We start from the raw sequence: 12,023 nt of genomic DNA on the forward strand, positions 1-12,023 counted from the left end.
GAGGGCCCACATGATGGTGTTTGGAGTGGGGGGGGGGGGCAAAATGAGAATAGAGGAGAGGAGTTTAGGGGAAAAGTACTGTGCTCTGAGCTGGAGGTCTTGGTTAATGTGGGGACAGCAAGCAAATTCCCGCCATCCCTCCCATTGTTGTTTGTAGTTATTTGTCAGGGTGAGGAGTTTATTGGGTGGTTGGGTTGAGTTATTTTACTTGGTTTCCATCAGGTGATGTCATGGTAGCTACGTGGTGCATGGAGGGGGATCCTTGGAGTTGGTGGTAAATTGGTGGAAGGGGATTTCATCAGGTCTATGGTCCCCTTAATTCATGGAAAAACTGTGATTGGCCTTGTACGGGGTTCGAGTCCTGAATAGGTAGTTGAATTTAAGGTAGTCATCTGGTGGTTAATGGTATCACGAGGCAAGGAAGTGTTAGCTGGCGGTAAAACATTGACGTTTTGGTAAATATGTTCCTGGGCTCCAGAGTTTTGTAACTCCAAGGACCTCCACCTCTTGCCGTAGAATTATTTCACAATTTTATAATTAGTTAAATGTGCCATATGTACCCCAAAATGGTACCAATAAAAACTACAGCTCATTATGCAAAAAACAAGTCCTCAAGGAGGTTTGTCCATAGAGAAATAAAAAGGTTATGGGACTTTGAATGCTAGTATATATAACAATAGAAAAATCTATCATGTCATCTGTGCTGCATGATTAACACTAAAAAAAAACAAAAAACCCCACGATGGCAGAATGAATGTGGTTATGTAGACAGATAAATAAAAAAGCTTTGGCTTTTGAAAAGTGGAGATGAAAACCCCCCCAAAATCGTTGCGTCCTTATGGCCCGAATAGGCCGTGTCCTTAAGGGGTTAAAAACCTTTACCATGGAGCACACATTTGTTGTCGAAATGTTAGGCTGCAATGAAACTCGGAAGCTTTTATTTTAAACTTTATTGAGCAACTTGTACCGTAAACTTCTGCTTAGAAAGGTTTCAGAAGTGGAGGAGGCGAGCCGTGAAGTAAGAAGTAACGCAATTATCTGTAAACCCAAGATTCTAAGAAAGTCAATTAAATGTGATAATAAGAAAATCCACAGCGCCGTCAGGAAGTATTTGCCCCTTTCAGGTACTCCTTGATTGCATATTGCTGCACTGAATGATTATGATCTCGTCATTAAACATACAAGTAGATGCTGTAGACTTCAATAAATGATTCATTTCAACTGTATTCTAAGTCAATCAGCGCTGATATCACCTAAACTTTTACCCAAAAAATGCAGGTTTTTCATTTTTTTCATTTTTTCATCCAGCCTTCCAATAACATTTTCATGTTTCCATTGACATAGCTGGATGCGGGCTTGTTTTTTGCGAGTTCTACTTTTTAATTATACAATTCAATTTACCATATACCGTATACACTCGAGTATTAGTCGAGACAATAAGTTCCACCACAAAAAACTGGGAAAACTTATTGACGCGAGTATAAGCCGAGCTATACTCGAGTATATACTAGGTAAAAAAACCTCTTCCATACTCACCTCCCAGCCGGCATCTGTGTCTGTGCGACAAGCTGCTTGAATTCTCCCGCCGTCCTCTCTGCTCGGCTCTGTTAATGCTGTGTAAGTAAGCACTGTGATTGGATTGAGTGCCAGCCAATCACAGCTGGCGCTCAATCCAATCACAGTGCTTACTTACACAGCACTGACAGCAGGGGATTTGAAAGCCAATCAGGGAGATGACAGTGGGGAGAATTCTAAAGCAGCTTGATTGGTTGTGAATGATCGAGCACGGGCTGTGATTGGCTGATGCTTGATCCAATCACAACTCTTACTTACACAGCGCTGACAGCGGGGCATGACAGAGCCGAGCAAAGAGGATGGCGGGGGATTACAGCGGAGAGAATTCACGCAGCCTGCCGCACCGCCGCCAGAGACACAGACGCCGCCTGGGAGGTGAGTATGGAGGTTTTTTTTTTAAGCCTTGCCTGACTCGAGTATAAGTCGAGGGGGGGCTTTTCAGCACAAAAAAATGTGCTGGAAAACTAGGCTTATACTCGAGTATATACAGTAATGCATAGAAAAATGTTTAAAAATTCGGCTGTAGGGAGAAATTAAACACTGTCCCCCTTCTTGAATCTTCTTCGTTAAGCCAAGCCATATGAAATTAGTTATGCAAATGTTAAAAAAAAAGCTTTTGGATGTTCTCTGTATTGGGTTTCTTTAATACGAGTTATTGAGATACATTTGTGTTCTACTTAAAGGGAAAGTTTTGTAAAAGTTGATCTGTTCCAGTTATCATTTACCAGGAAGAACACAGCTGATGGATGGGTGACAACCCCAAATCTTCCCTCTCATGTGGAGATCTAGTGTTGTCACTCGTTTAGTAGAAGTTGGGGGGGTGTATCCGTACATGCCACCAACACTTTCCGTGCCAGGTACCAAGGAATAGGGTTGTCACCTGTTTGTAAGAAAGAGGAGAAATTGGCATTTAAGCCGAGAGAAGAACTTACGTTGCCTTTGGAGATGTAGTTGGAGTCTCTCACGATGTCTCTGGCTAATCCAAAGTCACAAATTTTCACTAGTTTTCCCTCACAAATCAGTACATTCCTTGCAGCCAAATCCCGGTGAACACACTGCGGATGAACACATATCATAACTCAATCACCAAACCAACTAACAAGGTGCAAACTCAACAATGAGGATGACTGCAAGAACATAAAAGGATTTATCTATGATACTACTTACATTCTTAGAAGCAAGAAAATCCATTCCATTGGCCACTTGGTAGCTGAATCCAATTAAGTCGGTAAAGCTGAGGACCGGTGATTCATTGATGACCGTGGAATAACGTGTCCTTTCTGGAGCTTCGAGAATAGAAATTTGGAAACAAATGTTATTTAATCTATGATATTCAGCATTATAGAGATATTTCCATTACAACCAATCATGGCTGAGATGGGAATAGCTATCCTAATGATGTGGCCACTGGTGGTTCGGATTCTGGAAACAGCCAAGCTTGTTGCTCTATGGTGTTTCCATAACTAGCATTGAAGTGAATAGGAGTTAGGAAACTGCATAGAACAGCCAGTTTGACTGTTTCCGCAATCATGGCCAACAGTGGCTGCAGAAGTGAGCTGGGACAGGGTCAGGTAACCTACATTTTGGAGTAGATGCAAGTCCCACCTCTGGGACTCACATCTATCAGACATGTGTCTATGCCATGAATCTAGGAAATGGGAATCAACTATGAGGATGAGTCAATATGTATCTGAAATACAGTTGCATTTATGACTCTCTTGGCAACCTTGTCGTTTTCACATGCCTTGCTAAGCATGGCTTCCTGGTGTCTATCTTCACTGCTAGGCAGGTTTGAAGTTGCTAGGTCAGTCACATTGTCCCAACGTTGATGTTAACCATGACCGTTCTTCTTATCAAGTGTATCAATGAAGAACAGTGTTAATGCTTCATGGTTTTTGTGGTCTGATGATGTATCGGGGGCCGAAATCCATTGAAGAATTTCAGTACAATAAGGGATTACACCTTACAGTGAGATGCTTATTGACAGGCTGAGGGCTACAATTCACACAGTTGTCGAAAGGCATTGTGGTGTTGCATAACAATGCCTATCTGCATACCCATACTATTGAAACCCTCCAGAAACTGAAGTGTGAGCTATTGGCTCACCCTCTACATAGCCCTGCCCTACCTGAGCTAGCCCCTTCAGACTATCACCTGTTTGGTCTACTCAAGGAGATATTAACCCTTTCCAATCCACTGTCTGACCTCTGAAGACATTATGATTTAAGGCTGAACAGCTCCTATGTTGGAAGACGCCCGTCGGGGTTCTCTTACTGTATATTGCCAGCCTCTCTGCTATCAGAGCCTATCCAACGAATCACCTCATGCAGTACTGGCTTTAGCCAGCAGATAGCGCCATTGTATAACGGCAGAAAAAGAGTAAGCCCCCTAGGAAAACCAGGATACAAATTGGATTGGAAAGAGTTAAGGGGTCGTAGATTCACCTCAGACCTAGAACTAAAGGAAGGCTGCTCTGCCAAAACATTTTTTTTCTGAGGTCATAAAGAAACTTCTGCAATGATGGAAGAAGAACTAGAAAAGCAAGAGGATTATGTTAAAAAAAATGGTTTTAGAAGTTTTCGCATTTTTTTAAACAAATAAAGGTCATAGCTGTATTGCAGATACAGTAATGTGCAAAAGTTTTAGGCAGGTATGGAAACAATGCTGCAAAGTAAGAATTTTTTCAAAAACAGAAAGCGCCTGATTGGCTCTCAAATAATTCTGCAGCAGGACAATGACCCAAAACATCCAGCCAATGTCCTTAAGGACTATCTACCGTGTAAAGTGATGATTTGTCCCCCACAGAGCCCTGATATCACCATCATGAAGTCTGTTCAGGATTACGAGAGGAGACAGAAAGATTTGAGCGAACCGACATCCACAGAAGATCTGTGGTTTGAAATAGAACATCCTGCCGAGTTTCTTCTAAAAATGTGTATCAGTGTGCCTAGAAGAGTTGATGCTGCTTTTGGCGGTCACAACAAACATTGATGGGATTTACATTTCCCTTTTGTTCATTCATTTTGCGTTTTTTGAATTGACAAAAATAAACCATTAACCCTTTGCAGTCCAATTTTGGATTCAGGGTTTCCTAGGGGGCTTTCTCTTTCTGCCATTATAGAATGGAGCCACCTGCTGGCTAGAGCCAGTACTGCAGTATGGGACATGCTTGAGAGGCCCCCGACCACAGAGCGGCCAGTAATATACAGTAAGAATACCCTGCCGGACGTCTTTCGACAACGGAGCTGTACAGCCTTCAATCAGAATGTCTTTAGATGTCAGACAGTGGATTGGAAAGGGTTAACTCTGCTATTTTTGAAAGAATTCTTACTTCGCAGCATTTTTCTACACGTGCCTAAAAGTTTTGTACAGCAGTGTAATGATTGGCTCACCCTCATACATGTTATGTAGATATTTTTTCCCTATGCTTTATTAGAGCATATGGATGTTATAAAGGAAGGTCTCTTGCTCAGGACACCCCTGTATTAATCAAAACACGGAGCCACAAAGAGTGTGTCTCACACTGATGGACCCAACCCATCCATCTGTTACATGATAGACCACGGATTTATAATGTGTGACTGGTTGTGGTTTACCCCTGTGGTAATAGGTGATTGTTGGGGGTTTCTGAAGTTGGGCTTGCAGGAATCAACTTATAGCTGAGCCAACTTCAATTAAATAGGGGGTTGTCAAGCAGAGTCATCACCTTTGAGTCCTGTAACAAAGTTTATGGGGCTCAAGGGAAATGGAAAGGGGAGTCATCTTTCATACTCACTGGGGGGCCTTCCTGGACTCCCTGTTCCATCACCAAGGACTGTAACTTATTTAGTTTATGGGGCTCAAAGGTGATGACTAGAGATGAACGAGTATACTTGCTAAAGACAATTACTCGATCGAGCATTGTCCTTAGCGAGTACCTGCCCGCTCGGAAGAAAAGGTTCGGCTGCTGGCGCCGGTGAGTTGCAGCAGTGAGCAAGGGGGAGCAGGGAGGAGAGAGGGAGAGAGAGACCTCCCCTCCGTTCCTCCCCGCTCTCCCCCGCCGCTCCCCGCCCGCCGCCGGCAGCTGAATCTTTTCTTCCAAGCGGGCAGGTACTCGCTAAGGACAATGCTCGATCGAGTAATTGTCCTTAGCGAGTATGCTCGCTCATCTCTAGTGATGACCATGTCCCTATAAGTCATCATTACTCAAGTTAAACACCACAACCAAAGACCAAGATCTTAGCATCTCATTACTATCACAGATCTCCCCTTTTTGACATTTTAAAGGGGTATATATAATATTTTTTTTCAGCAGAAACAGTGTCACCTTGGTCCATGGCCAACTCAGCCCTGCTCACTTATTGCATGCCAAGCAATGCCCATAGATAGCAGTGCCATTTCTGAAAATGTAGACCGTTGTTCTCCCTTTAAATATTTATGCATTGATTCACAACATTTTATGTAAAACATTCTACAAATATGAATTGTCATCTTCCATGCGATACTGACCCGAATTGGAGTAATGTTCTAGTTCATAGGTGGTTCCATAGTTCAGCGGTTCGATCTCAGCGTATTTGATTTCATCCTTAAGGTCCAGCATAGGCACATAGTAAATGTCATCTTTGCTCATATCCATGTAACCGCCGTCGCTTTCTATCAAAGCTGAAATGTGACTAAGAAGAGGAGATAAAGGTTCAGAACATTGCGAATACGTAGAAGATACCAATATGTACAGAAAAAACTGGAAATGTTGGAAAAAAATATATAAATATGACGACAAAATGTATCTAATTAATCCAATGGAGATACTACTGTATTCATCACGGAAAGAAAATGACCACAATGTTCCCACCATGTGTCAGTGAGAGTACCCTGTCAAACAGCATCCCTGATCTCAGCCTCCTGACCCTCTATAATTAATACATGAAGGTGGATAAGGAGAATAGGAGGGTCTAATGCATTAGTGGCGTTAACAATGTAATCGGATAGCAGTATCTGCTCACAATTCAATGGCTTGTAGGCTTGTTTCGCACTATTGATGGAAACAAGGATCTATGGAGTTTACCAGGATAATGTAATGACACCAGCTGGACACTAGATGTCAGAACTTGACTTCACCCTTAGCTGACATCTTTCCTAGGTACTAACTATGTCTCCCAGTACTCAGGTCCCATCAGGACTTACAGTGGTGGGGAATAGTAGTTGCAGCTGGACATTTCCAAGAATAATAAGTTTGAAACATGTAACAGCACAACAGAAAACACAAATACAAACTAGGGACTGATCATTAGATGATAGGAACAAAATGTGATGGTAAACAGATAATGGAGGTGGTCATAATGATGAACTGACAGTGGGGCCTGGCGAATAAATAACACTGTAAGAAATCGTATCCCTAATGCTAGTTCTCCCCATGTCTTTTCCTAATCTCTGCTTGATACTGACCCTAACACCAGACACCACTGACCCTAAGTAGTCCTCTTTTTTTCCCTACTGGCAACCATGCTGGAAACACTTTACCTGAAAACAAGAAGTCACTTCGAAAACAGACAAGAGGCCAAACAAGCAAGCTGAATAATGAACCAAGCCAAAGCAGATACAAACTAAGAAATGAAGACTGGATTAAATATAATTAAGGAACAAGACCACAGTCACAAGAATAAACAAGACTGGAACAAAGTATTAGAATGTAAAGAAGGAATACTGGACTAAACAAACATTGTTACTGCTGTAATCAGCTGTGAGGGGGGTTAGTGGTGCCCTGCACCCCTCTTACACCTGACACTGGCTTACAGCTGCTCTGACTGCGGCACAGGAGCTACATGCGAAGCTCCGCCCTTTGCAGTCTGGGATTCAGCTGGGAGGAGGGCATGGAGGATGAAGAAGGTATTTGTCTCTATTGGGTAAGGGGCCCCTCCACCGGCCTGGGAGCACCAGCAGAGAATGGGGGTTAATGGGGGTGTCATGTTTGTAGAGGCACTTGGAAGCAGTGAAAGGGAGGCTCCTCCCCCTCCAATGATGCAACACTAACACAGCTAGCACATCAGCACTGGGAAGATCAACTTTTCTGATAGGGAATGATGAACAGAGTTAAGCCCCACACACTGTGGCTGAATTAATAGAATTCGAGCTGTGACACAGGAGCAGAGAGAGAACAAGCAGGGGACTCAGCTACAGAGAGAGCACAGGGGGATGCAGCAGAGAGTGAGAGGAGATGCAAAAGCAGACATTCTTGATCTGGCGACAGGCGCTGACAGTGGAGAGCAGACCATGTGCTGCCCCTCAAATGATGCTGGGAAGCATCATTTGAGTGGCAGCCTAGGGAGCAAAAAAGGCCCTGATGACCAGGGGCGAAGTAGGATGACTAAAGGGCCATAGGGATCTGGGGGCCAAAGACAACATAATGCCATGTGGAAGAGAGAGAGTCTCCCTTCCGCAGGGGACTTGGTTCCTGAAAAAAGCAGAGAGTACCCTGGATTTAACAAAGCAGCTAAACATGTGAGACTGGTCTCAGACATACTGTTTGTACACTATTCCAAATTATGATGGACGAATACAGCATGAGGGAGTATCTCCCCATAAGGGATTGTGACGTACAGTTATTGTGATGCATTATCTATGGCTACCGGTTTATTATGTTAGGAAGTGGTGGCATGTGTAACCAAGTCAGTGAAGCGATGCCTTGGCTGGATGCGATATTTTGTGATGGGGAATAGAGCACTTTGGGGTAGCAGTGTGATGCACAGACAAAAGATTACATGAGACAAGAGGGTGCAGGAGGTGTATTTTAGTACATACGGGGCGTTGAGTCCACACTGGATGGGGATCTTAAAGTGTACAAGCACTTTGCCACCTATGGTGCATTGATGCTGCCATTGTTGTGTCAGTTTAAGCATGACTGTGCATTTGGTCGTCTTTGACTCTGATGGGTGTATGGGCCTGTGTTCAGTGCTGGTCAAATTCACTACAGTCTCCTGCTGTGGAGTAAGGACATCTCTGGATCTGGTTTCTGTGGTTCTCTCAGCGGCTGTCAAGGGACTGAGGTCCGAGTACTGGAAGTCCCTAAAAGCTACCCGCAACCCCTGTTTCTACCTACTTGCCCCCCTAGGCTAGGCCCCAGGGCGACAACTGGGTGACTGTCACTATACTCACTAGGGAAGCGGGGCAGGGGGTCAGACTTACAAATAAATACCGAGACAAACAGACACAGAGGCAAGTCAGGAAGTCCGGGTCGCCAACAGGAGAATACACGGTACCAGCGATCAGGCGAGGTCAAAGTCAGGTCCAAAAGCAGAGAGTCACAATGGGAAATCAGCTCTGAATAACGTGGGTGTAGCCTGGAGACAAACTAATACTGGCAAGGATATACAGACACAGGAAGGTTTAAATGCTGTCAGAACTCCCACCCCAGCAGCTGATTGGGGCAGGAAGCCTGACAGCAGCAGGACCAAATTAGACGCTGGGAGAACAGCCCCTCCCAGCACCTGCAGAGACAGAGCAGAGCAAAAGCGCTGCACCCGATCAGCTCGGGTGATAGGACCAGCGGTGCCGGCACAGAGACCCCCAGAGCCACTGGTCCTGACTCTTCAAAACTCAAAAACTTCAAAACTTCAAAACTCGCGGCTCTTCAAAAAGGGTCAGAGATTTATTACTGGGATTTATTATTTAAGGTTTTGGTTTACTCTTATGGTGGCTTTTCCTTTGTCATTTATCAGGGTTAGTGAGTGGCATAGGCATGGGGGTTGGAAGCGTCCTTATCAGGGCGTGCAATCCACTAGTAGGCATGCACGAAGCAGATGTGACAGCAATGTTGACATGCAACGGGTCTTTCATAATCTAGTAAAGAGTATGGAGTATTATGAGGACAGTCATGGTTGAGGTTCGAAGTGCCTTGTCTCGCCAAGGCGAACCTCTGACATGGATATGTAGATATATGTAACAAGTGTAAATTAAAAACATGTTACACTCTTATGCAGTGTACCAGTTAGCCTTTACCTTCATCCAGTAAAGTTTAAACATGTATTGCCTCCAGCTCCGTCTCTCACCGCTGTGCCACCATTTACCGTGTTCACATGGGGCATTTTTTTGTTGCGTTTTATAATTTAAAAAAACATATTCAAAAATGCATGTTGTTTTCAAAAACTGCACGAGGCCTTTAAGGACCACATGTGGTTTATAACAATACATGCCTTGATAAAAGAAATGCATGCATTGTTTAATGCGCTTTTCAATTATGGTTCAAAGATGCAACTAAAACACAACACATGTGAAAGCAGACTAAGGGTGATATTACACACTTCTGTTACTGGACTAAGAAACGCGTGAGAAGCTACATTAATTACATCCGGAACCTGGTAGTCTCAGGTCAATGACTATGAGACATTCAGCTGCAGGCTATATAATTGGTATATCTCCTCCTGCGTTTTTCAGTGCAGTAACCGCATTGCGTCAGGGGCCTCTTACACGGGACAGAATTGTCCGCAGGATGTAGCGCAGATGCAGATTTTGTTGAATTTTTTACTGCGCAATGCGTTTCGCAGATAGTCTTGCAAAAAGGCTTTCGTTCTTTTCCATAGACTTTAGTTGCGGAATTATATCTCCTGTATGTTAGAAATCTGCAAAAACAATTCAACAAGACGTCCTTAAAGCTTTTCTGCTGTGGAATTTAATCTTTCGGTTTTGAAGTAGAGAAGCGCAGTTTTTAACAGATGGGGAATTCAAGTCCCATAGGGATAACATTGTGAAATGTCCACGTGGAAAAATTCTGTCCTCTGTGAAGGTACCCAATAGCACCCTTAACCCTTTTCAGTCCAATTTGTATCCTGGTTTTCCTAGGGGGCTTACTCTTTTTGTGCCGTTATACAACAGCGCTATCTGCTGGCTAAAGCCAGTACTGCATGAGGTGACACGTTGGATAGGCTCCGACAACAGAGAGGCTGGCAATATACAGTAAGAGAACCCTGACGGACGTCTTCCTACATCGGAGCTGTACAGCCTTAAATCATAATGTCTTCAGAGGTCAGACAGTGGATTAGAAAGGGTTAAGGGAGGCTAGCAAATGAGCAGCTCCTCTCTAAATGAGGTTGGCTGAGCACTGCGGTCAGCAGATCCATGCCAATGAATGAGCTGTTGGAGCTGTCAAAAAGCAACGACTGCGACATGAGGATCCAGGAGGAGCATTCCTGCTGCTTGTAACAGGTAACAGTTGGTTTATACAGTTATTGCAGGTTCTACCTGGACATTCTTTCCCCCGTTGAGGCATTGCTGTAGACTTCACTTTCTTTCCGGCTCCTATCAGCATAATACTGGAGGAAGGTATGCTTGTTTTTATGCAAATAATCCACAAGATCTCCATACCGACAGTATTCTGTCACGATGTATATCGGTCCTGAAAAGATCAGAAATACTTATGGTTGGAAAGTCGTGTCTTGTGTGTCTTACCTCTTAAAGTCTTATCTTTTAAAATCTGAACTTGATGTTTAGCACTGGAAGGTACAAGAGGTCTTTAGCTTGTGTGAGTGATGTTACTTCTAAGTATTATGGTCGATATAAAAAAATAAACTTGTGCCAAACTTCTTCAAATGTGCTTAAAGTTGCCCAAAAGTAGATACCTACTTGAAAGGCTCATGTTCACTGCTGTATTGAATTCAATGAATGGCGGAGCGCTGCCTGTGATTGGTTGAGCGCTGTGACCAATCACAGGCAGTGCTCAGATGTCAATCAATGAATGGTTGAGCCCTGTGACCAATCACAGGTAGTGCTCAGCTGTCATTCAATGAATGGCTGAGAGCTGCCTGTGATTGGCTGAGCGCTCAGCTAATCAGAAACAGCCCTTTCAGCAGGTGGGGATTTTAAATCCCCACTTGTTGAAAGAGATTCAGAGCAGTGACGGGACCCAAGCTGCTAGACGCGCCTGAGCCCCGTGCACGGCGGAGAGGTGAGTATTTATTTATTTTTTACACCAGATAAGAATGATTTTCAGGGAATGGCTTATATTTAAAGCCCCTCCCTGAAAATCACTGCAGGGGTGCCGACATCACGATCCTCTGCCTCTCCCCACAGAGATGAAGAAATCCTCTGCCACAGCTGTGACAGCTGTGGCAGGGGATTCTTTTTTCCCCGCGGGGAATCCTCTTGTCACTGAACACTGTGACAGTGCTGTAACAGTGTTCAGTGACAAGGGGACTACCCGCTGGGGAATATTGACACGCACCACAGACCTATGGTGTACGCATGTCCTATGTTTTGCAGGTACGTGCATTTGCAGGCCAGTAAAACATGGACATGTGAACACACCATAGGTAACCAATGGTTTTAATAGACACATGGTTTTGTGTGCACCTATGTACGCACACACCCATCTGTAAGCACCCTCAAATTAAGAAAAAATGAATACTCACCTGTCCCCGCTGCTCAATGTCTAGGACTACAGCCCCGATGCTCACCGCATGGAGCCCCGAAGAAGTGGC

General features: G+C 44.1%; 1 protein-coding gene across 2 annotated transcripts in view; it reads right to left on the reverse strand.

Moving 5' to 3' along the window:
* The window catches only part of PDGFRB (platelet derived growth factor receptor beta), a 111,545-nt gene that overhangs the window by 13,948 nt on the left and 85,574 nt on the right, over positions 1 to 12,023 (reverse strand). For both annotated transcript variants that reach the window (XM_066590386.1, XM_066590385.1), the window contains exons 15-18: positions 10,789 to 10,942; positions 6,064 to 6,227; positions 2,743 to 2,861; positions 2,508 to 2,630 (exon numbers count right to left, since the gene is read on the reverse strand). In XM_066590386.1, coding sequence (XP_066446483.1) covers positions 2,508 to 2,630; positions 2,743 to 2,861; positions 6,064 to 6,227; positions 10,789 to 10,942 — 560 coding nt within the window. The remainder of the gene's footprint in view (positions 1 to 2,507; positions 2,631 to 2,742; positions 2,862 to 6,063; positions 6,228 to 10,788; positions 10,943 to 12,023) is intronic.

This window comes from Eleutherodactylus coqui, chromosome 2 (assembly GCF_035609145.1).
Source record: "Eleutherodactylus coqui strain aEleCoq1 chromosome 2, aEleCoq1.hap1, whole genome shotgun sequence".
In the NCBI taxonomy this organism is placed as follows: Eukaryota; Metazoa; Chordata; class Amphibia; order Anura; family Eleutherodactylidae; genus Eleutherodactylus; species Eleutherodactylus coqui.